Raw genomic sequence first — 26,125 nt, forward strand, 5'->3', positions numbered from 1 at the left:
CACTCATTTATTTGCCTTCCTTGCCAATCAATAGTGGGGTTATGTCTAGTGAGCCAGGGTAACCCCAAAACTAGAGGAGAAGGCAATCCGTTAAGGACAAAACAAGAAATATCCTCCACATGAGTGTCACCTACAGCTAACCGGATATTGTGAACAATGCCCTTCAGGGATCTCTGTGAGAGTGGAGCAGAGTCAATAGCAAAAACAGGTATATCCTTTTCTAATGTGCAAACCTGAAAACCATGCATGGCTACAAATTGAGTGTCAATAAGATTGACGGCCGCTCCACTATCGACAAAAATTTCACAAGAAATTACTTTGCTCTCTAGCGCCACCTTTGCAGAAAGGAGAAAACGGGAACTGCAGGTCAGAGGAAAAGCATCAATTCCTACATCTACTTTGCCCAAAGTAGCAGATAAAGCAGAGTTTGATGATTTACCTTTTGAGGTTTTTCTCTTATTATCACTCTTAGTACAGTTCATGAATTTCCTAGACGGACAAACATTTGCCAAATGACCTATGCCCCCACAACAAAAACACACCATTCTCTGAGGATTAAATCCTCCTTTATCAGGGGCAAGTCGACCTAGCTGCATGGGCTCCTCCTCAGAGGGGACCGAGACAGGATGAGGACCCTGCACACTGAATGAGTCCGCACCACTGCCCCTAGACTGACAATGGCTGGACAGAGAGGTCTCGTTTCTTTCTCTTAGACGCCTGTCAAGGCGTACCGCCAATGACATGGCAGACTCTAAGGACGTTGGTCTCTCATGGAAAGCAAACGCATCTTTCAATCTCTCTGAGAGACCATGACAGAACTGACTCCGGAGTGCAGCATCATTCCAACCTGAATCAGCTGCCCATCTCCGAAATTCAGAACAATAAAGCTCCGCAGACAGTTTGTTCTGGCATAAAAAACGTAAGTTGGATTCAGCCAGAGCAACACGATCCGGGTCATCATATATCTGCCCCAGGGCCACAAAAAATCTTTATACGGATCGAAGGGAGGGATCCCCCGATGGCAGCGAAAAAACCCAAGTCTGAGCATTACCCCTGAGCAGGGAGATGACAATCCTCACCCTCTGCTCCTCATTACTAGAGGAATGGGGACACAAGCAAAAATGGAGTTTGCATGCCTCTCTGAAGCGAACAAAATTCTCACTGCCCCCGGAGAACGTTTCCGGAAGTGAGACCTTTGGCTCGCAACAGACTCCATGGGCCGGAGCATAGCCCAATGCATGAAGCTGAGTCATAGATTGACGGAGATCCGCTACCTCCAAAGAAAGATCCTGCATACGGTCAACCAGGTTAGAAAGCGGATCCATGTCAAAAAGGACGGTTACGGTGGATTATAATGTCACGTCTGTATGTGAGCAACAAGAGCATACACAGTGAATAAGCTACTGACCGGACCCAAACTAGGGAGGATAAAGGGTGACCCCTGTCCGACCCTAAAAGCTCTCCCTATGCTGCTAAGCACATGTCCAGATCCAAATGGTGGATCGAGACATGCCCACGTACCTAAGGCTGATGACCACTGTAACCCCTACAATAGTGGAAGGGGCACGGCCACCGGTGCCCTGCTCAGAATATGGACGGAACCGGGGTCGCCTCGGATCCAGTCAGAAAACAAACAGAAACACACAATGTCTGCACACTTAACTGAAGGAGCTGCAGCAGCAGTGAAGACAGATCCAAAGTCAGCAGACACTATCCGAAGTACTTGCTACAGCAGAACTCAGGTCCATAGAAAGATAACACACAAGTGAAGATACTCAAGCGAGAGATACAGCTCAAATGAAAAGTATAATCCACACCCTACAAAGGAGGAGGGGTGATTTAAAGGCAGAGAAATCAAACACAGGAGGGACAGCTGGGAGGAAGTAAAGAACTCAATACAGGGGCGGAGAAACAGAGCAGAGGGAACTCCTCCAAGCTCTAGTAGTGACATCATCACAGGGGTGGAGAAACAGAGCTGTGAGAACGTCTCAAAGCTCTGGTAGTGACAGAAATCAGTTGGATGTCTAGAAGACACGTCACAGGATGGACCAGTGATCTTTATAGAGGACCTGTCACCTCTCCTGACATGTCTGTTTTAGTAACTTGCATTCCCTGTGTCATAACAATTCTGGAGCATCTATTCTCATGACTATATGTTGTACTATTCCTATATTATTCCTGCAAAAATGTATGAATAAATTACTAGCAATTTTCAGAGAAGGCCCAGATGGGTGTTACCATTTGGGTGCATGTCCCTGCAGTGTCTGACACTGATAGCACTGATTCACATACCGCTAACTGATAACATCCAGCTGGACCTTGCTAGCAATTCATTCACAACTTCAACAGAGAGTCATAAGATAGATGCTCCAGAACTGTTTTTACATAGGGAATGCAAGTAGTTGCGAAAACTGACATGTCAGGAGTGGTGGCATATTCTTCCTCAAGTGACTAAAGACTTCAACACGTGTCACAAGACTCTTTTAATGTCAGACCCAGAAAATACACTACTTCTGACCCATTATTGCGTAGGGTAGTGTTTCCCAACCAGGATTTCCAGGATCTGGGGTTCCTTGAGCCCTGATTGTGGTCCTCACCCGGAACACAGCATGATAAAGACCTGTATCTTTTACAACACGGAAGGGATTCCTGATTTCCAAAGTAAATGTATCTGAGCCAAATGATTCTACAGGACAAGAATTATAGGGCATTTTACCAAGCTTCTTTGAGATAGGAATGACATTATGGGTTCCCCAAAAGTGGAAACATTTTTCAAGGGTCCCCCTGCACTAATAACAATATGGGGAACCACTGGTGTGGGGTAATATAGCAAAACTTTGCCTAGTCTGTTTAGTAGGGTCAGATATGTCTTTATCCTCGGGTGAAGTAATATCTAGATTAGTTAACAGTGAAAAGACCTTCCCAGTACTGTTATAGTACTTTTACATCTATATTAAATGCTACCTTTGGTCCTGGAAGTCCAATGCCTTCTGGTCCTGGTTCACCTGGAGCTCCTGGAAGCCCTGGCATTCCCTATTTTTAAATAGAAACAATTCTTACTTAGTAAATATCAGATTTTGAAAGGTTTCACATGGTACTTGGCGTTCCTAAACCAGCAAAGCGTAATGTTTTACTTACTTGAGGTCCTGCAAATCCATCTCCCTTTGGTCCATATGGCCCTGGTGGTCCTGGATTGCCCCTGTCACCCTACAGAACATAGGTTGCAGTTGTTACATACATTATTCATTCTAAATATGTAAAATATCAAATTATATTATAAGATAATACAGAAACACTGAGAATATATTTCTATAAAGCACCCAGTATCTTTGTTGACCATAGTGGATAAATGTCACATTACCTTTGGACCGGCAATACCAATTCCTGGTTCTCCTATAAGACCTTGTCGACCAGCCGGACCAATGTCTCCCTTAAATAAGATATAAAACATACCATCATGTAAAATAATTATTGAAAGACTGATCTAAATAAGATGTTACTCAACACAGCTGTAGCTATACAGTATGGGCATCTATGTGTGGGAGCAAGAATTTTACTTTGGTTCATGTGAATGATGAGCCAGGATTTTACATCGCTTTATCACAACTACTGATTCATATCTGTATATTTATTAATTTGTACCACATTTCAGTGACTGTAGTGACTGTACTACATCTACCAGCAAAGCATACCTTAGGACCCACTATTGCCCGACCGGGGGGACCTGGCAGTCCAAGACGTCCTGCAGCACCTGGTTCACCCTAAAACACAAGAAGGCCACAATAAGTGAAACAATTTAGTTCCCGATCTTGGTTTTTTATACACTTACAACACACAACATACAGTAATTGTATATTTTGTACATCATGTTATCCTATAGGATGATCAAAGCTTTTCAACCAGCAGTAATTTGTTTGGAAGTTAAGTATTGATGAGGATAGGTCGTCAATGTCAGATCAATGAGGGTCCCACCTCCGGCACCCCAACATCAGCTGTTTGAAGGTCTTGGTGTTTCATGGTATACCAAGCACAGCGCCATTGATTGTGTAGAGGTTGTGCTCGGTATTGCAGCTCAATCCCAGTTACTTAAATGGGAGTGAGCTGCATTAAGGCCATATGACAAGTGGAGTTGAGGAAGGCTGAGGAAGAGGCGTAGTGCTGGCTTGAGTACTGAGGCCCAGGTGTCAGCAGGCGTGCCACGAGTCTGACCCCAACGACCTGATTCATGACCTTTACTGAGCATTGGTCATCAATATTTAGCTCCGATAAACCCGTTTTAAGAAGGATTAAATAGGATACCCACTGAGATGAATGTACTTCAGGCATAGAACAGAAAACCTAAATGATTATCCATTTATATTTTTAATATGAATGACATTTGATTACTTTTGGTCCTGATGGTCCAGAAGGCCCTGGGGGCCCAGTTAACCCACGGATGCCACGTTGTCCTTGGTCACCCTTAAAAAAAACAGACATGGGAAAATTTGTTACTACAGTAGTATTTTTCTGCAATAATAATTTTACTGCAATAATAACGTTTAGTTGGACTAAACATGACTGCAGGATATAAGAAAGCCATATCAACATTAAAGGGGTTTTCTGAGACTTTTATACAGTGCCTTACATAGTATAGCGGCTGTGCTTGGTATCGCAGCTAAGCCCCATTCACTTCTATGGGGCAGAGCTGCGCCTAGGCCATGAACGTGAAGTTACACAGCCTAGGAAAAGCTGTGAGAAGGCCACGGCGCTACTGTGAGTGCCGCTGCCCTCTCAAACAGCTGATTGGCGGGGGTCCCAGGTGTCGTACCCCCACCAATCAGATACTGATGACCTATCCAGAGGACAGGTCATCATCAGTATAAAAGTCTCAGAAAACCCCTTTTATTCAGCAAAGTTTATAAATGAAATTGGATCTTTAAGACTTACCTTTTCACCTTGTATGCCAATACCAAGAGACCCTTCTGGACCCCTGAGACCCGGAAGTCCTGACTCACCCTAAATGAAAACCCCAAAAAATATATATGTTCTTTTATATTTAATCTCCTTTATGCCTGTAGAGATTGGAACCATTTATTTATGCATGTAAACATATCCTATATAGTAATGGCATTAATAAAACAACCATTATTATTATTATTATTATTATTGATAATATTATACAAACATAACATATGACAATGTAAATTCCAAATTGAAAGATATGCAGATTAGCATTAAAATTTATGGAAAAAAGGAAAACAATAGTAAAAATATTATAACATTTATAAGACATTAAAAACCTTTTGTCCTGGGGCACCATCTTCCCCTGGTAAACCAGGTAAACCAGCTAAACCTGCAGACCCGGGTTCACCCTGAAATATAGAAAGCAGATGTCGAGTGAAACAACTGCATATGAATTGTGACTCTGCTCCTAGTGCTCATACCTTTACATTTTATTTGTGTCCCTCCCCTTTCTAGTTAGAGATTTCTTTAGAAATGAATTTTTTAAATTGGTCGTCCAAAATTTTGATATTGGTTGCCTATCCTTAGGATAGCTCATCCATTTTTTATCGGTGGGGGCCCGACTTCAGCACCACCGCCGTTCAGCTGTTTGAAGATGTAAGCGCTGCAGCATTTTCCATTGGTCACATGGCTGAGGCGCAGCTCAGTCCCATTCCCACCTTCACTTAAAGGGGTTGTGTCACGAAACATATTCTGCATTTTTCAAATCAGCCCCTGGATCTGAATACTTTTGCAATTGCATGGAATTCAAAATGTAGTATAGCCACTGATCTATTCAATAAAATGTATCTGTATAGCTCCACCTGCTGTTTGTTCGTTTCCTTATTTTTTGCCCGTCTCACTGAGCTGGTCACACGTGCTCAGTTTAAATCTTCAACAGCCACCGGCCATATGTTCTGTTAGAAGCTGTGGCAGTTACAGGGAGAGTACAGGGCTGGTTCTAGCTTTGTTAGATAGAGATTGTCATGTACTATATCATTTAATTTTTGACATCAGTCGTGGCATAACCCCTTTAAATAGGAGACCTTAATCTACTGATTATTGGGGCCCAGAATCCCCCTTAAATCATGGTATTTCAGTCCAGTGTTGGGCCGCAGGATCACCCCACTGCAAGTGTTGTAATGGGGCAAACAATAAGATGTGTCCCCTTTCTGGTACTAGTTAACCCCCCTTGCCACCTGAGATAGTAGACCTTGATGCTTGTTTGCCCTCCGTCTTGTTTCTATCATTCATAGGTTAATTGAAAACGTTGTACGACCAGAGTGAGGTAAATTCTGTACAGGTCCTCACATGGGTCAACACTTTGCACGAGCCCTATATCAGCCATATGGGCCACCTCTGTGGGACATAAGCCCTTGTCTGAAACTCATACACAAAAATTCTGTACTTCAAGAACATTTGGTCAGAAGTGATGATGGGTAAATATGCAGACTGTAGCTGTCCATAGAAATTAGATCAATGTTGGCTGAACCCTCCAATTTTATTGGGATCACCTGGTCACCTAAGGTATATGGGGATGTCCCAACTCTCTCTCTCGATGATATAGGATTTGAACCTGTCCAATCCTTTTGTTCTGTGTCTGACAGCAGCTTATTCTCCTACCCCTATTAGGAGCACCTCTGCTCAGCCTAACCTGCTCATGTATGGGGGTCAAAAGTAAAAGCCGAAAGGTATTGAAGGTGTATGAAAAAGCAGATTTTAGGAATCCTATAAAATAAAGTACCTTTGCTCCAGAGTCACCAATCCCTCTTTCTCCAGGTACTCCAGATTCTCCTGGCAAACCTTGATCTCCCTAAATAAGAAAGGTTTATAAGTAGGAAATGTGTACAGGAACTGATATACAAGTTGACATGATGACTTTTTTGTAATGATCTACATTTTCCGTATTGTACCCATGTAAAGACTTTTTTCTTTGCTACTGATACAAGCTAAACATAGCTATAGCAGAATACCTGTGTGGTTGACTATGTTCCTCCCCAGATATGGTACAGATAAGTGATCAGAAAATTAAATTATGCAAAACACAACTATATGGTTTGTTGATTATCTAGTATATTTTTACCTTGGACCCCATAAGTCCTTCTCCTGGTGGTCCTCTCATGCCTGGTGGCCCACCAGGACCCTGGACTCCCTATAATCAATAAAGATATTTTGTCTTACTTTCAAGGTCAGCATCCTTTCATCAGTACTCTATGCCTAATATATTATTTTTCTCTTACCTTTTCTCCTTGTATTCCAATACCAGGTAAACCAATTGGGCCAGGTAAGCCAGGAGGACCAAACTCTCCCTAAAAAAAAAAAAAAGACAAATTCATAAAGTGAGTAATAATAATAGTATAGTACATGACGCAGTTAAGGAACAGAGCTTCTTAAATTCTCACCTTATCACCCTTAATGCTAGGTCCTGGTGAGCCACGGGTTCCTCTAGGTCCTTCAAATCCTCGATCTCCCTATACAAGGAAACAGTGTATTACTTTTTATCATAAGAAATGTGATAACTTGGTATGTTGAGTTATTCCACGGAGGCATTATACAGAGATAAGTGGAAAATTAATCCTCTATATTTAATTGGAACAAATCTCTTTAGGGAAATTTTTGAAATTGTGTTCTACTTTGCTAATCTCTTTTTGTTGGAAGGATTTCTTGACAATAAACTATTCATAGGGTGTCCCCAACAGCAATCACCTGTAATTGGCGAGGGAACCCAAAAGAAAATATTCATTTTCGCTGCAGCACCATCACAGGAGAAATGAAAGAAAATATATCAGCAGAAAAGGACATTATTGTTAAAGTCAAGTCAAAATGTTTTGAGTATACAATATATATTTTTATTTGCCATGTCTCTGTCTATATTTATAATTCCTGAAATCCTACAGGTTCCACACTGGCCACTGAGCCTCCCAATAGACTGAGTCTTCCTGTTCTAAAGAGATCACTTCTGAGCAGTCATCTCATTATCATCGCAGGCAGGCATTACAATAAAATGTAACATATCTGTGGCGAAACCAACCTCGCCACGGTGTTTTGGAGGGGGCTGTTTGCCAGCCTCCTGCCCCAGGATTATGGCCCATACTAACTTTGAAGGAGAAGACAGACCAGCCAAATGTGACTTCCATGGAATTCGGGAACCCCTGCTCGGATCTGGGTGATTTTTGGATATGTTGTTCACCCAGATCAGAGCTATCCAGGGATGTATACATTATGGGGATGTGTGGGGTTTTGAGGTGTTTTCTGTGTGTTGGGAAAAATGTGTGTGTTCTGTCTGGTAGTGATTAAGTTAGCCCATTACGTTTGGTAATTGTATTTTGTGGATTGCGTCTCAGACAATGCCAGTGTGTTAGTTAATTGCGTCTCAGACAATGCTCATTGTATTTTGTTGATTGCGTTACAGACAGAGGGAAGGGGATTTTGTGTACAATTGCTGGGAGGGTTTCAATACTGTAAATGCATGTGATTGGCTAAAATATAAACTGTCACAGTCTTTTACAAGGGCCGCAGGGGGAGTGTCCCTTGTTAGGAGACCTGCATAAAAAGCTGGAAAAGAACCCATTAAAGAGTTCCTGTTTTATCCTTCATCATGTTGAGGCTGGTGTTTGGGTAACTGATCGCCTGGAGCCTTGTCGTAGGTCCAGGGTGGGTAGGACCTCCACCAAGCTTCGGCGGTTCGTGGGGTCTGCAGCGCTTACGGTGTCAAGTGGAGTGCTTGGAGTCCTCGGGAAGCACTAGGAGCAACTATCGACGGAGGTACCCGGTCGGGGTGCTAGGCGTTCCGTTACAATATCTATTATAAAGGGTGGAGGCACATAACATTGGATCCACTACTGACAGTGTGTTATAAACACACCTCATCTCCACCCCCCTCCCTGCACAATGACCTCTGCACAGAGCATGCCCACAACATACTCCAATAGAAGTCAATGAGTCATCTCCAGACTGCTGTTTTCATTTGTCCAGGTGGCTCTGAACTGATAACAGAGCAAAGCAGCAGTTCAAGCACAATGGCTGCCCCCGTAGAATAAAACAAAATTCTGAAAAAAGGATTAGGGTACTTTCACACTTGCGGCAGAGGATTCCGGCAGGCAGTTCCGTCGCCGGAACTGCCTGCCAGATCAGGCAATCCAGACGCAAACGGATGGCATTTGTCAGACGGATCCGGAAGCGGATCCATCTGACAAAAGCATTGAAATACCGGATCCGTCTCTCCGGTGTCATCCGGAAAAACGGATCCGGTATTAAATTTTGCATTTTGAAAGGTCTGCACATGCCGGATCCGTTTTCCCGGAACACTTAATGCCGGACCCGGCACTAATACACTTCAATGTAAATTAATGCCGGATCCGGCATTCCGGCAAGTCTTCAGTATTTTTGGCCGGAGAGAAAACTGCAGCATGCTGCGGTATTTTCTCCGACCAAAAAACGTAAGAGGGACTGAACTGATGCATCCAGAACGGATTGCTCTCCATTCAGAATGCATTAAAATAAAACTGATCATTTTTTTCCCGGTATTGATCTCCTGTGACGGAACTCAACACCGGAAAAGAAAAACGCTAGTGTGAAGGTACCCTTAGAAAAAAACTAAAGTATCAGTATTTGGTTTTAATTTGTAGATAAAAACGAAGACAACAATTTATGAGGAACGTAATTTTCCCTTCACGTACAGGGTAAGCCTTACCTTAGGTCCAGGAAATCCTTCTCCTTGAGGTCCCCTTTCTCCTGGCAGCCCCTGCGATCCCTGAGGTCCCTGTTACAATGGAAGCATTTACAATATATCATTCTTCTCATGTAATGCCTGCTGACTTGACACTACAAGGCTAACGCTTTGTTCTGCATCGGCCATCCAGTCCTAACTTGTTTTACAATAATTTCATGTAGGACGACTGACGAAAGTGTTAGGACTGGAAGCTAATATTCCTTATTGTTTAGAACTATTGTATCAAATAGAAAATATTAAACTGTTTATTTTTCACTGAGTTTTAATCTGTTACATTGTGCATATGATATTCATTGAATAACACTCAGTTTATGCATGATACGTTTTTGTTTTGTTTGAAATTACAGTTAATATGAATTAAAGGGAACCTGTCACCAGTTTTATGGTGTCCTAACTAAGGGCAACATAAATAAGTGACGGATTCTCTTAGCAAAATGCTGGGTCACTTTCTTTAATTGACCCAGTCAATCTGCCAACATCTTGTATTGAAAAGCTCCAGCTCATAATGATGAGACCTGAATATTCATGAGCGCCTGACTCTCCCCGCCTACCTGCTGCTGATTGACAGTTTTTTTTCCATATGAATCAGCAGCAGGTGGGCAGGGGAGTGGCTATAGCTCTGAATTAAAAAAACGCTGGACTCACTGACATCAGGCTGGACTCAAATCAGCTCATTAGCATGCAGCATGTTTGTGTGTATATTATGAGGTAACCATCTGTCACACCAGTAAGTGAATACATCTAAGGTACTTTTTAGTAGTTAATGATTGTATATAATTAGTTAGATTATAATCAAATATCCACATGACAGGTTCCCTTTAAGCTAATGAATTTTTGTAAGGTCTGTAAGAATTGGGGTAAGTTACATAAACCTGTCCCAGCACGATCCCTGTTTAGGGAAACGTATGGGTTTTTACAGTTAAGTCTTAAATCAGTTTTCTTACAGAGAAAATATGACTAAATATACCTTTATATAGGGGGACATTTATTAAAGGGGTTATCCCATCTTAGACAATGGGGGTATATCGCTAGGATATGCCCACATTGTCTGATAGGTGCGGGTCCCACCTCTGGGACCCACACCTACAAGGAAAACGGAGCTGGGGAGAGTTGTGGCTGGAGGACCCCGGGTTTCCCGGGGTCCGTCCACCACCAGGCACAGCTCCACACCTCTCCCATTGAAGTGAATGGGAGCGCACCATGCATGCGCTGCCACCTCTCCCATTAATTTCTATGGGGCCGACGGAAATAGCCGAGCCAGCGCTCGGCTATTTTCGGCGGCTCCATAGAAATGAATGGAGGGCGGCTGCGCATGCGCAGTGAGCCCTCCAAAAAGTTTCTCCGCTTCGTTCTCCTTGTAGGAGCGGGTCCCAGAGGTAGGACACACACCTATCAGACAATGGGGGCATATCCTAGCGATATGCCCCCATTGTCTAATATGGGATAACCCTTTTAAGATTACACGCTAGTCGTAATCTTTCTCCACCACAATTATTAAGAGGCGCATGCCTCTTAAAGCGGTTTTCCAGGAGTTTAATATTAATGGCCCAGCATCAGGATAGGTCCTCTATATGTGATTGGTGGGGGTCTGACTTGCAACACCCCCACAATCAGCTGTTTGAAGAGGTCACGGTACTTTGGTGAGTGCTGCAGCCTCTTTCTAGACCAGTGACATCATGGCCTATTTGCACCTCAGTCCCATCCAAGTAAGTGGGTCTGGGCTGCAATACTATGAATGGCGCTGTACTTGGTATGGTGTGAGGAGGGCTGCGGCCCCTTCAAACACCTGATCGTCAGGGTGCTAGGAGTGGGACCACCACAATCAATGGAATTCATTTAGAACTCCCAGAAAACCCTTTAATAATTGTGGGGCATCTGTGCAGGATGCTTTAAGACTTTTTGATTCTAGTTTTCTGGTTTACAGGAGATGAAAAATGTCCCCCATAGAGTATATTTTAGATGTATATTATAGATGACCTTTTCACAACTGCAATATGTCATTTTTTAATCAAAAATAATTTACTATCAGTAGCATGTATCATACCATACAACTCAGTTGATGTTCTTATTGTACCAGAAAGAGTAATTGGTGGAGTAATACACATCTATAGCTTCAATCTGCATCAACAATTGGTATTGTGAAGAAATGCTTACCGATGGTCCGGGTTCTCCAATTCCTGGCGGCCCACTTGGTCCTGGTCTTCCTTGGTGACCCATGTCTCCCTAAAATGATTAATTTACATTAATTGATACTCCGGTTATATAAGTTCACTTTAAAAAATGTGTTGTCCATTTGTTAAAGCATGTCCTCCAGTGAGCCAATTGTTGGCATCTGGTTCTTGGAACCCCCTGGTAATCAGCTTTTATTCCTAAAGGAAGCTACTGGCATGCCCACATTTTGCTGTAACAAAAATATAATATTATGTGGAGTCCATTAAATTCAGTGAGCAACCATGGCAAGTCTTCCAGATTGAAAGTCACTTGTTGACGCTCTCTTCGCTTACTTATTCAGGTGAGGTTCTTTGTAGGAGAAGAGGGCTTATCCTAAATACATAACCTGTTAACAATAATAGCAAATATTGGGTTACTTCAAAAATTGTCGAACATCTGTATATTTTTAGAGTTGTCCCCCTGACAGATGAGATGAATTTTGACCTTATTCATGTAGAAGTTGCTAGAAGTTTAATATTTAATTCCATTTGAAATGTTTTAATGAACCGGCATACTCGTCAACTCCAATTCTAGGAAGCACTACTTTTTATTTCTCTTACCTTCAGTCCTTGAAGTCCTATTCCTGTTTCTCCTTGTGCTCCTGGTGGTCCAGCAACACCTCTATCACCCTGTGTCAATCAATAAGATTGCATTAAGTTATTGATTAAAAAAAAAAGGTGCTAAACATTGCTGTATTTTATGAGTGATATTTCATAGATCAGGGAATTACCTACTGACTACATGCTAGCCTCAAAAGCCTATGGAGATATAGCCAATCAAGTCTCTACAAGTCTATGAAAGATTATTCCTTAGGCTACTTTCACACTAGCGTTTTACTTTTCCGGTATTGAGATCCGTCATAGGGGCTCAATACCGGAAAAAAACGCTTCAGTTTTGTCCCCATTCATTGTCAATGGGGACAAAACTGAACAGAACGGAATGCTCACATACCGGAGAGCAAACCGCAACATGTAGTAGTTTGCTTTCCGTCCTGGGATGCGGAGCAAGACGGATCTGGCATGACCCCCAATGCAAGTCAATGGGGACGGATCCATTTTCTCTGCCACAATAGAAAACGGATCCGTTCTCCTTTGACTTTCAGTGGAGTTCATGACGGATTTGTCTTGGGAATGTCAAAGATAATACAACCGGATCCGTTCATAACGGATGCAGACGGTTGTATTATCAGTAATGGAAGCGTTTTTGCTGAACCCTGCCGGATCCAGTAAAAACGCTGGTGTGAAAGTAGCCTTAGTCAGCTGTTACAGAGCATCATGTCCTCTCACTGGTCTGCCTTCAGGGCAATCTTAAAGGGGGTGAACCATCTCTGACATTGTGGGCATATCGCTAGGATATGCCCCCAATGTCTGATAGGTGCGGGTCTCACCTCACCACACCTATACTTAGAATTGAACTGGCAAAGTCCCGTAGGGCGCACCGTGCATGCATGGCCGCCCTCCATTCATTCCTATAGGACTGCCGAAAATTTTATATTCGGAACTGCCATTGAAATGAATGGGAGGTGCACTGCGCAAGCGTAGCCACCACTCCGTTCACTTCTATGGGGATAATGGAAATAGCCGAGCCAGTTCTTGGCTATTTTTGGTGCTCCCATAGGAATGAATGGAGGGTAGCTGTGCATGCGTGGTGCGCCCTCCAGGACTTTGTAGGCTCCGTTCTCAGTATAGGTGCGGGTACCAGAGGTAGGACCCACACCTACCAGACATTGGGGGCATATCCTAGTGATATGCCCCAATGTCTGAGATGGTACAACCCCTTTAACAGCTCACAAACTATGGTCGAGTGGGGAAGAATAGAAGGCCAAAAATATTCTATTAAAGTGTTTAACTGGGAGCTCCATATTGATAGCCTATCACTCCAGTGAGCCCCACAGACTCCGCACAGCTAACCAAGCACAGCGCTGTACATTGTATAGTGGCTGTGCTTGGTATTGCAGCCCAGGCCCATTCACTTGATTGGCAATTAGGCCATGTGACTGATGAATGTGACATCACTGGCCTAAGAGGAGGCCACAGCGCTCACTGAAGCCTACATGGCACAAGTTACACCAGAAATGTCAGTTCCTAACCAGGGTTGCCAAGTTGCCAACCAGAATTGATCTTTTTACTGGGCAATTTATCCCAAAATCCCGGACAGCCAACATTTTTTACGGCCAAATTAGAAAACCACAATGAATGATAGACTGTAAGTAATAAATGCCTATAGTCAAATACCACCAGCTTCAAAACAATCATTGACACCTCTATTTCTTTTTTCACCGACACAGGAAAAAACGTATCTATTTTTACGGACTGTGCAGAAATTTCTGGACGGTTGGTAACCCTGATTTTAGATCATGGTGCACCAACCTGCCAAGAGGTACTAATATTATTAAGTATTGTGTGCCTCTTAATAAATTTGGTGCATCTCTCGGCGCCTTAGTCTAGATCAAGACTGGTGTTAAAAACGCGATTCCTGATTGTCCCCACAATTTATAAGTTTGGGGTATTTATAAGGAGAGCACTCGCTTAGCCTCCACACCCCTCTCTGCAGTGATTGACAGGCTGCATTGTGTATAAGAGAGGCAAGGGAAACACTCTGCTTATAAATCCACCACACTCATAAATTAAGTGCATAGTGTATTCTTTCCATACTTCGGGTGGAAGTATGGATTTGTAGCTGTAATATCCTTACATAGGGCAGCGCATTAAATGGGTTCGCCTATCTCATACATTGGGAGCATATCGCTAGGATATGCCCCCAATGTCTGATAGGTGCGAGTCCCACCTCTGGGACCCGCACCTGTATCTAGAACGGAGCCCGCAAGAAGCTCAGCTATTTTCGGAAGTCTCATAGAAATGAATGGGAAGCATACCACGCATGTGTGGCTGCCGCTCCATTCACTTCTGTGGGGCTGACGGAAATAGCCGAGGCAGTTCTATTTTCGGCAGTCCCATAGAAATGAATAAAACGTGGCTGTGCATGCGTGGTCCGGTCTCCTTCACTTTGCTGGCTCCGCCCTAGCAATATGTCCCCAATGTATGAGATGGGCCAACCCCTTTAAGCTGACAAAGCCGTTAAATGTCATGTTGATTTTTCACTTTTAAAATAAAAAAGTGGAAAGTACAAGGCAACCTATGAGGAGTGTAGCTATGTGGGGTACAAGGATAGCATTTCTACCTGGAGCCTGAACGGTCCTAACGGCCTTTTTGTCACATAAGAAGGCACGGCACCGGCAATATAAATGGTATATTTTGCATTGGTGCAGATTAGTCCTGGAGTAATTTAGCTAACGAAAACATATTAGGAACCTGGAGAGAATGCAGTTTCCAAATACCCTGATAAAGTATAGTAATATAGTTCTTTTTTTACCTTTGCTCCTTGCGGTCCTTCAGGTCCCTGATCTCCTGGAGGTCCTTGGATACCCTATATAAAAATAGTAAAGCTTATTTGCCTTATACACTGCTCAAAAAAATAAAGGGAACACAAAAATAACACATCCTAGATCTGAGTTAATTAAATATTCTTCTGAAATACTTTGTTCTTTACATAGTTGAATGTGCTGACAACAAAATCACACAAAAATTAAAAAATGGAAATCAAATTTTTCAACCCATGGAGGTCTGGATTTGGTGTCACACTCAAAATTAAAGTGGAAAAACACACTACAGGCTGATCCAACTTTGATGTAATGTCCTTAAAACAAGTCAAAATGAGGCTCAGTAGTGTGTGTGGCCTCCACGTGCCTGTATGACCTCACTACAACGCCTGTGCATGCTCCTGATGAGGTGGCGGACGGTCTCCTGAGGGATCTCCTCCCAGACCTGGACTAAAGCATCTGCCAACTCCTGGACAGTCTGTGGTGCAATGTGACGTTGGTGGATAGAGCGAGACATGATGTCCCAGATGTGCTCAATTGGATTCAGGTCTGGGGAACGGGCGGGCCAGTCCATAGCATCAATGCCTTTTTATTGCAGGAACTGCTGACACACTCCAGCCACATGAGGTCTAGCATTGTCTTGCATTAGGAGGAACCCAGGGCCAACCGCACCAGCATATGGTCTCACAAGGGGTCTGAGGATCTCATCTCGGTACCTAATGGCAGTCAGGCTACCTCTGGCGAGCACATGGAGGGCTGTGCAGCCCTCCAAAGAAGTGCCACCCCACACCATTACTGACCCAATGCCAAACCGGTCATGCTGGAGGATGTTGCAGGCAGCAGAACGTTCTCCACAGCGTCTCCAGACTCTGTCATGTCTGTCACATGTGCTCAGTGTGAACCTGCTTTCATCTGTGAAGAGCACAGGGCGCCAGTGGCGAATTTGCCAATCTTGGTGTTCTCTGGCAAATGCCAAACGTCCTGCACGGTGTTGGGCTGTAAGCACAACCCCGACCTGTCGACGTCGGGCCCTCATATCACCCTCATGGAGTCTGTTTCTGACCGTTTGAGCAGACACATGCACATTTGTGGCCTGCTGGAGGTCATTTTTCAGGGCTCTGGCAGTGCTCCTCCTGTTCCTCCTTGCACAAAGGCGGAGGTAGCGGTCCTGCTGCTGGGTTGTTGCCCTCCTACGGCCTCCTCCACGTCTCCTGATGTACTGGCCTGTCTCCTGGTAGCGCTTCCATGCTCTGGACACTACGCTGACAGACACAGCAAACCTTCTTGCCACACCTCGCATTGATGTGCCATCCTGGATAAGCTACACTACCTGAGCCACTTGTGTGGGTTGTAGACTCTGTCTCATGCTACCACTAGAGTGAAAGCACCGGCAGCATTCAAAAGTGACCAAAACATCAGCCAGGAAGCATAGGAACTGAGAAGTGGTCTGTGGTCACCACCTGCAGAACCACTCCTTTATTGGGTGTGTCTTGCTAATTGCTTATCATTTCCACCTGTTGTCTATCCTGTTGCTTCCTAAGTGGACAGTTTGATTTCGCAGAAGTGTGATTGACTTGGAGTTACATTGTGTTGTTTAAGTGTTCCCTTTATTTTTTTGAGCAGTGTATATTGCAAACCACCTCATGTGTCTATTGGGCCTTTTACACGACCAATAACGAACACCAGTCAAAGATATTTAATTTGATTGCGCTCGTTTGAAGGGCCTTGTTGGTGCAAAATGAATAGGGCACGAACAACCATTACTACGATTGTTTGTTCTTTCATTCACTTTGCATATTGTCGGCAGCACGTCCTCGGTTTACCAAGGATGTGCTGCCAAAAACTACTATTTTAGGTGCCGCAGCACCCTTACATGGGCAAAATAATCAGGAGTAAGTGTTCATACAACCATTTATTCCCCATCATTTTCCTGGTCCTTGGCCAGTGTAAAGGGCCCAATCTCTGGAAGTAGTTGGCCATGTGTAGTCCAATGAACCTCAAATAAAGGTTGTTCTTTGCATCAGGAAAAGTTATGCGATTTTCCAATATATTTTCGTCTCTACCATTCCATAGCAACCTTCATTGTTTTACTCCTCTGGTCGTGTGGTTTCGTACATTGTTGCTTCAGAGGTACAGAATTTTGGTTCCAAGCTGTTGCCTTTTCCTTACCTGCACGCCCCTCAGACCTCTTGTTCCAGTAGGACCTTCAGGACCCTAAATGATCAAAATAAAAAGATTAGCATATAAACTTATTATCAACCACTATATGTATAGCGAAAAGGTTGCAAATAGAACACAATATTGCAGCATAATCTACATGTATTTCTACATTACTAGTTATATTCTGGTTCTGCTAGCCTGTAATGCATACGTTTTCCTTGTTAGGCCGCATACATGCAAGACAGCAAAAATCCGCAGTGAATCTGGAGCAAAAGCTGCACGTGTTACATTGCAAAGCGTGCAATCTCCTGCAAATCCGCAACATAGTAGACGTTCTGCAGATATGAAAATCCACAACATACTGTCAAATCTGCAATAATAAATCTGCTACGTGTGAATGGGTTTATGTCAAAGCCCTTTCACTAGCATCGTAGTTTTAAGTTTGCCATGCCCTTAATGAAAAAAAAAAAGCTAAAAACAACATAAAATGATATGAGAAAATATCCCTGTTGCTTAAAAATGTACAGTCTTGTTTTGCTACCTACCCGATCTCCCTTGACACCAGGAATACCACACTCTCCTCTCTCTCCCTAAAATAAAAAACACATAGATATTAGCCAATAATAATTGTCTCTGGTATTGCATTCAGGTCAACCAGTTAATGAGAAATAAAAAAACGGTAAATCATTGCAATTATTTTCTCATACAGTTTTTCTCAAGGCCATCAGTTAAAGAAAATGGTGAAACAGAAGGGTCAATGTATAAAACAATATCTACTATACTGTATACAAATGTAGAATAATAATAATAAAAGTAGAATTGATGGTTAAGAAACTAAATCCATTACCTGCTCTCCCTTATATCCGGGTTTTCCCTGTGAAAAAAAGAACACCGATCAGTAGCAGACAATATGAATAATATCATAATGAGTACATTGAGGAGAACTGATTCCGTATGTTTTGGAAATTCATTAGTTTTCAACAAGTTTTAATTATAATTAAAGGGGAATTGTTGAAATTGACAAAAATCGGTGTTAAAATGTTTATTAGGAAGCCTATTTGCCATTCTTATGAAGAGCCAAATATTTAAAGGGGCTTTCTGGGATTCCTATGGTTTTTAACAGATATGCTCATAGAGTTGCCTCCCTCATGTACATCTTCCCTATGTCTTTTTTTTGTCAGTTTGGCATCTCCTGACCCGTTGTCTCCTTATAAACCAATCCCTCTGGTCTGTTTCCATCCTGTATGTACTTCCTGTTCCTGTATCCAACCAAACCCATGATGCACTTCTCCTTTCTCTACCATAGCTCCAGCCCCGCCCCTAACAGCCTGTTAGTTTATAGCTCCTCCCACCCAGCTATTTACATAGACACTCCCCTATCACTGCCCCTATTGTTGCTTTGACACGCCAATGGACATACCATCAAATAAGAAAGAGCGGTAGGGGTGATAAAAGGTAAAAGAAATATGTTAAGAGATTATAGTTAACTTCCTAAATGATTATTTTAAAGGATGTTATTGAAAACTGGAATAGTCCTTTAAGCTCCACCCTGGATTGGACCAGAATGGAATAGAACCTCCTCTTTTATGTAAATTTAAAGAGAACCTGTCACCATGAAAATGCACTGTAATCTGCAGGCAGCATGTTATAGAGCAGGAGTATCTGAGCAGATTAAGGCATCATGCACACGACCGTGCTGTGTTTTGTGGTCCGCAAAACATGGATGGCGTCCATGCGCATTCCGCAATTTGCGGAACGGCACGGACAGCCTATAATATAAATGCCTATTCTTGTCCGCAAAGAGTGGACAAGAATAGGACATGTTAGATTTTTTAAATGGGGCCACAGAACGGAGCAACGGATGCGGAGAGCACACGGATTGCTGTCCGCATCTTTTGCGGCCCCATTGAAGTGAATGGGTCCGCATCCGAGCCGCCAAAACGGTGGCTCGGATGCGGACCAAAACAACGGCCGTGTGCATGAGGCCAAATATATACCGGAGTTTTATGGGAAAAGATTAAATATAAATTGTAATTTATTCATTTAAATGTCTGCACATTTTGCTCTTTGAAGTAGGCGGTCCTATCAGTGATTGACAGCCTTCCCTCTATGACTGTGTATACAGAAATAGCTGTCAATCACTGATAGAACCGCCTCCTGGACTTCAAAGACCAGAATGAGCAGGAATTTAAATGTATAAAATACAAGTTTTACTCAGTCTTTTCCCATAAAACTATATATTAATCTGCTCAGCTCTTGCTCTATAACCTGCTGCCTGTAGCTCAGACAGAATATTTAACATGACAGGTTCCCTTTAAATAGGCTCCACCCTTTTGTGACCTGACTGCGCAGGACAGTCTTGCGAGATGTCTTGAATTATTATGCATTTTTTCTCAGTCCACCTTCCCCCCCCCCCTATGGAAAAGCTTTAGTGCCCTGATGTCACGTATAAGAGAGTAGTCAATAGATAGGTAGTCAGGCTATGTCTTGTAAATGTCCCAGAGGTATATGATTTTTAATTATAACTAGCATTTTCACATCAGACATACTCCTTTGCTTGTCTGTGGGAAAATAAGAGGAGGGACCACATACCAAATTTGTCAGCCCCCTCCCCAACACATATTACCATTAATGCCAGTTGTCGTCTGTGTTGGTAAAGGGCATTGTCGTTGCAGCACATTTTCAGAAAATATTGTGGTGGTGAATGGCTTTGGTGAGAAGCACGTGCCAGGTTTATACCAGCTTACGTTATTCTGCCATTTTATGGCGTACCTGTAACGCGGAGTGCTACCCCTTATACCCAATTCTCTTTCTGTATGATTTCACAATTTACCTCTAAACCGTCTCTTCCAGGAATACCATTCAGGCCGGATTCACCCTGCAAAGAACAAAAAGAAGGACACGCGCATCATATACTTCTCATTACGAAATGTAATTTTGGATACAAGGACAAGTTACATCTTGTTCATAGGTAAGTGGTAATATTGTATAGTCTCATTTAGGCTACTTTCACATTTGCGTTTTCCTTTCCGGAATCTCAAAAAAATAAAATCTTGCATTGATCACCTTCTTAACCCCTTTGTGCACCTTGACCTACATGTACATCAGATGTTGCATGTTGTTTGTTAAATATGGCACACCTTTAAAGAGGTCTTCCATATTCAGGGGCCTGTTGGGCAGACCCCCTTCCAAGTAGCTGGACCTGCAGAAGGAAGCACACTTACCTGCTCCCCGCTGCTCCTTCATTCACCCACCGCCGCTGCAGTGCTCCGGTCCCTGTCGTGTGTCAACATCTGGGTTGGTGGCTGCAGTGGTGACACGTGCCCCTTTCATCATGTGAACCATTAACGTGATGCAAGGGGATAGTATCACCACTGCACCTACTGATTGGCTGCAGCGAGGAAGCCAGAACCCAGCAGCAGGGAGCAGGTAAGTATACTTTCCTCCACAGGTTTACTCACATGGGGGAAAGGGTCTGCCCAAGAGGCCTCTGAACATGGAAAAACCCCTTTAATATTTAAAACATAACACTTTTGACTACAAATGCTACTCCAGTTTTTTACACCACCCCCTACTGGAGTGAATTTGTGACTTCTATTGGGAACTTTTATTACCAGAAATCTGGGGTGCAGGGCTTGATGAATCTTGGACAGGATTAGTAAATCTGCCACTTTGTGTTTCTAGGTTATGCTAAACCTCTCTATAAATTGTAAAGGGATTCTCTGGGAATTAATTAAAGAAGCTGCTAGCAACCTGTCCTAGAATGAGTATAGGATACGATGTGTATTGCTACTGAGCTGCATAGAGGGGGACGTGACCCCACTTCTTTACACTGCACTCAGGTGCCTGCAATACAGTACTATGAGTGTTACTGTCAGGCTGCTCAGCCATGATGGCATATCACACACTGGATTTCTTCATTACTGGAACCCTGCTTTATAATAGAAAGTAATTATGTGATCCTGTGTACCATATGCCATCATGGCAGCCTGCAATCTGTTTAGCCATGATGGCATATTGTGGATAAGTACCTTAGTGCCTTTCTGTCCAGGAATACCATCATCACCAGGCCGACCTTTCTTACCCTATTAAATAGAAAAAATAGCATTATGGTACAATAATAAGGAGTGTTACAATTGTTATGGGAGTGATCAGAAAAGTTTCATTAAAAGATAAATGTGGCTTCAGTAAAGTTTCCCAGTGGCGTACTTACCATAGAGGCCCGTTATGAGGGGGATGGGGCTTGGAGCTGTACTCCTTCTGCTTCCCAAAATAAAACAATTGCATTTTCCTGCAGCTGCCACTAGGGGGGCTCAGTACAAAGAGCTTTTACCATTTCAATTGAGTTCAGGTGTAACTGTATGCATTTCTATGCTCTGAGCTCCCCCTAGTGGTGGCTGCAGGCAGTCAGTTTTATCATGTACTATATGAAGGGAAGCAGAGGATTTAGAGCTGAATGGGGGAAATTTATGAATGTATGCATGTATGCCAGTTGTCCCTCATTGAGAAATGTGGTGTTCAGAATGAACATCTATTCCAAATAGAGGTTGAATAGACTGGGTGAAAAAATAAATTCCTTCAGAATGCATTAAGACAAAACTGATGCGTTTTTTTCCGGTATTGAGACCCTTTACCGGATTTCAGTACCGGAAAAGAATGACGCTAGCGTGAAAGTACCTTTACAGTCATACCCGTACCTTGGCGCCTAAATAAGCACACCGGCGATTTTACAACATTCTACAAGAAGACACCATTTTTAAACATGGCACATGCTAGTTGAGGAGTCGTGTAGCAGGTTTGGCACTCTGCAAGGAGACGTAACAAACCTACAAGTCTTGGCACCATGGCACATAGCGACTGTCATATTTCCCATATCATTGGTGACGGCCAGTATCAATGTTCTGCTGCTGTACTTACAGGAGATCCAGAAAGACCCTTTTCACCTTTTTCACAGGTACAAACGGGCGATTGCCGACACTGTAGAGAAAGAGTAGTCAGAGAGAAATGTCACTTAGTAGGTACTTACACACCAGGGCAGAGTTATCAATGTACTTACTGTAGTACATGTAGTGCTACAAGGATTTCACATATAAACTGATGAACAATGCACTGGTAACCTGCATAGTAAATCCACTCCTTGTATTTAGAGCTTATACCTAGATATAAAGCTATCTATCTATCTATCTATCTATCTATCTATCTATCTATCTATCTATTTTATATCTATCTATCTATCTATCTATCTATCTATCTATCCATATCTATCTATCTATCTATCTATCTATCTATCTATCTATCTATCTATCTATCTATCTATCTATCTATCTATCCATATCTATCTATCTATCCATATCTATCTATCTATCTATCTATCTATCTATCTATCTATCTATCTATCTATCTATCTATCTATTATTTTCTATCTCCTGTCTATTATCTTCTATCGATCTATCTATGTACATGTGTCTATCTATCTATCTGTCTATCTATCTATCTATCTATCTATCTATCTATCTATCTATCTATCTATCTATCTATCTATCTATCTATCTATCTATCTATCTATCTATCTATCTATCTATCTATCTATCTATCTATCTATCTATCTATTTATTATCTATCCATATCTATCTATCTATCTATCTATCTATCTATCTATCTATCTATCTATCTATCTATCTATTTATTATCTATCCATATCTATCTATCTATCTATCTATCTATCTATCTATCTATCTATCTATCTATCTATCTATCATCTATCTATCTATCTATCCATATCTATCTATCTCTCATATCTATCTATCTATCTATCTATCTATCTATCTATCTATCTATCTATCTATCTATCTATCTATCTATCTATCTATCTATCTATCTATCTATCTATCTATCTATCTATCTATCTATCTATCTATCTATCTATCTATCTATCTATCTATCTATCTATCATCTATCTAACCTATACTAATGTTCATACTATTTTTACCATATGGTTAGTAGTTCTTACACTGGACGACAATCTTAACATTTTGTGTCTTCAATATTTCATTTAAAAAAGTTATTAAGGAGGCAGACATAACACCTTACCCCTTCTTCTGCCAGTTCTTTCTGCAAAAGGAAAAAAAAGGTATAAGTAGAATGTATGTGTGAATGAAGCTTTCGACAGCGTACATACCATTTTCCACACATGCATTTTTAAATATTTATTTTATTGAATGTATAGAACATTAAGACAAGATGCACACATTTATGATTATTATTATATTGTAGGGTCTGAGCCAAATTGGCTTCATATGAAATTGACCCTATTGTGCGTTGTGTGGTCGAGCTTGTAAATGCAGTCACTGACTTCCCACGGAGTTGTCCCAGCTGCACAACTGTCCCTGAGCTTTGAGTCCATGTGATAAAAGTGTATTAGAAATGTTTGCCATAAATGTAGACTACTGCACTGTGTCACATCACATAGTTATAAAAGTGACCACTAGGGGGAGCTCACTGCATACAGATACATGCAGATCCCACTGTAGTAGCAGCATAAATAAATGCGCAGAGTCCACTCCTTAGTGGTGGTTGCAGTCAGTCAGTATTTTATTATGTAATTCTATGACTTGTTAAAAAAATAAAGCTCTGACCCCGAGGGCTCGCAGCTGTCGCAATTGCAGGGCTGCAATTGCCAGTGGTGCACCACCAATTGCTGTATTTTTCTCTTTATAAGATGCCTTTTTTCCCCCCAGAAGTGGGAGGAAAATGTCAGTGTGTCTTATAAAGCGAATACTAGTTAGCACTTCCATAATGGAACAAGAATGCAAGGAGGCGTGGGGAGCAGTGTATGAAGCACTGTACTCACTACTCCCTGGTCTTTTCCTGGCCTGTGCTTCAGTTTCCTGACTGCGCACAGTTGTACCCAGTCAGGTTACAGTGCAGCGCAGATCCTGAGTAGACCTGTAGAGTAGCCATGGAGCAGGAGAATTAAATTAAAGGGGTTGTCAAAGTTTTTTTTTTCTTTGTGTGTTTCTAACTGAGAAAATTTAAGGGCTTTTCAGATCACTTCCTTCATCTACAGTGGCCGTATTATCCTAATTAGCTGAGCATCACATGACCTGTGATGTCAGCTTCTTTCCTTGCTCTGATGACGTTTAGGGCACAAGCCTGAGAGAGCAGGAGGGAGCAGGTCTGTCTCTGTGCACGGAAGGTCACTGTGAAGGCTGTGCTGGTTGGAGCAACAAGCCATGCCCCATCTGCACTGCCGATCTGCTGTCTTCCCTGTGTCTCCCCTCCCATTAGATTCTTCAGCAAAGTTTAACCCCTTCTACTATCAGCAGCACAAACTCAGGGTTGGAGGCTCTGTCTCAGGTACTGAGCAGGGTTTCCTCTTCTTCAGGCACTGAAGAGATAAATGCTGTGCAGAGGATCTTCCCTCCCCCCTCACCCTGCCAACACAGCAATGACAAATACTGAAGCAGTTCTCTCCTCTGTACTCTTCTGCTGGCTGTGAGAAAGTGTCTGCAGAGCATTGCACAAGAACAGGTAGGAGGAAGATCCTGTGTGTATCAGCAATGTAATTGTACTGTACAACTGTGATTTGTTGTTCTATACATACAACATGAGTTGCCCAACAGTCAGACTGCAGGCAGGGCAGCACATTTATTCACTCCCTTTGAGAGGGAGAGGGAAAGACAGTCTTTATAGACACCCACAAATATTCACGAGGAAAACCTCAAAGATTATTACATGCCCCACAGCTCTGCAACTGCATGTAAACAAAGGGGCCAGAACAGAACTAGGGAAATTAGTAAATATAATTTTTTTGCATAAAACTTGCTTAGTTTATGTATATATTGCTGACCATCAGATTTACAGTGCTTTATTTTTTTTATATAACTCGGGTAACTTCTTTGATTTATTTATTTTGGGTCTGATCTGATGTCTGATGGGGGTATGACATGGAGGTCTAAAGAGAGTATGATATGGGAAGTCTAACAGGGAGGTCTGATGGGGGTCTCATCTGAGGTTTGATATCGAGGTCTGATCTGAGGTCTGATATGGGGGTATGATTTGAGGATCTGATATGAGGGTCTAATTTAAGGATCTGATATGGAGGTCTGATTTGAGGATCTGATATGGGGGTCGGATCTGAGGTCTAATTTGAGGTCTGATATGGCGGCCTGATTTAAGGTCTAATATGGGCTGTGATTTGAGGTCTGATATCTGGGTCGGATCTGAGGTGTGACATGGGGGGCTAATCTGAAGATCTGATATGGGGGTCTGATTTGAGGTCTGATATGGGGGTGTGACTTGAGGTCTGATATGGGGGTTTGATTTGAGGTGTAATATGGGGGTCTGATCTCAGGTGTGACATGGGAGTCTGATCTGAGGATCTGATATGGGGGTCTGATCTGAAAGGTAAGAGGGTATGTAAGTTTTTTTTTTGTACTGGCACACACTATAATGGGGTATTTTTTTATTGACAAATTATTCGGGTGTATTTTTGTACTGGCACACATTATAATGGGGTCTGTTTGTACTGGCACACATTAGGGGGCATTTTTCTACAAGCACATACAGTCCTGATCAAAAGTTTAAGACCACTTGAAAAATGGCAAAAAATCATATTTTACATTGTTGGATCTTAACAAGGTTCCAAGTAGAGCTTCAACATG

General features: G+C 42.4%; 1 protein-coding gene across 1 annotated transcript in view; it reads right to left on the reverse strand.

The window, feature by feature from the left end:
• The window catches only part of COL28A1 (collagen type XXVIII alpha 1 chain), a 67,948-nt gene that overhangs the window by 32,658 nt on the left and 9,165 nt on the right, over positions 1-26,125 (reverse strand). The window contains exons 3-24 of the mRNA XM_040441513.1: positions 23,553-23,573; positions 22,380-22,439; positions 21,494-21,547; positions 20,296-20,340; positions 18,310-18,336; positions 18,008-18,052; positions 17,472-17,516; positions 15,296-15,349; positions 12,484-12,552; positions 11,867-11,935; positions 9,674-9,742; positions 7,383-7,451; positions 7,221-7,289; positions 7,064-7,132; positions 6,725-6,793; positions 5,280-5,351; positions 4,927-4,995; positions 4,387-4,458; positions 3,693-3,761; positions 3,362-3,430; positions 3,139-3,207; positions 2,965-3,033 (exon numbers count right to left, since the gene is read on the reverse strand). Coding sequence (XP_040297447.1) covers positions 2,965-3,033; positions 3,139-3,207; positions 3,362-3,430; positions 3,693-3,761; positions 4,387-4,458; positions 4,927-4,995; positions 5,280-5,351; positions 6,725-6,793; positions 7,064-7,132; positions 7,221-7,289; positions 7,383-7,451; positions 9,674-9,742; positions 11,867-11,935; positions 12,484-12,552; positions 15,296-15,349; positions 17,472-17,516; positions 18,008-18,052; positions 18,310-18,336; positions 20,296-20,340; positions 21,494-21,547; positions 22,380-22,439; positions 23,553-23,573 — 1,323 coding nt within the window. The remainder of the gene's footprint in view (positions 1-2,964; positions 3,034-3,138; positions 3,208-3,361; positions 3,431-3,692; positions 3,762-4,386; positions 4,459-4,926; positions 4,996-5,279; positions 5,352-6,724; positions 6,794-7,063; positions 7,133-7,220; positions 7,290-7,382; positions 7,452-9,673; positions 9,743-11,866; positions 11,936-12,483; positions 12,553-15,295; positions 15,350-17,471; positions 17,517-18,007; positions 18,053-18,309; positions 18,337-20,295; positions 20,341-21,493; positions 21,548-22,379; positions 22,440-23,552; positions 23,574-26,125) is intronic.

The sequence above is a fragment of the Bufo bufo genome, chromosome 7 (genome assembly GCF_905171765.1).
Source record: "Bufo bufo chromosome 7, aBufBuf1.1, whole genome shotgun sequence".
NCBI classification, from domain to species: Eukaryota; Metazoa; Chordata; class Amphibia; order Anura; family Bufonidae; genus Bufo; species Bufo bufo.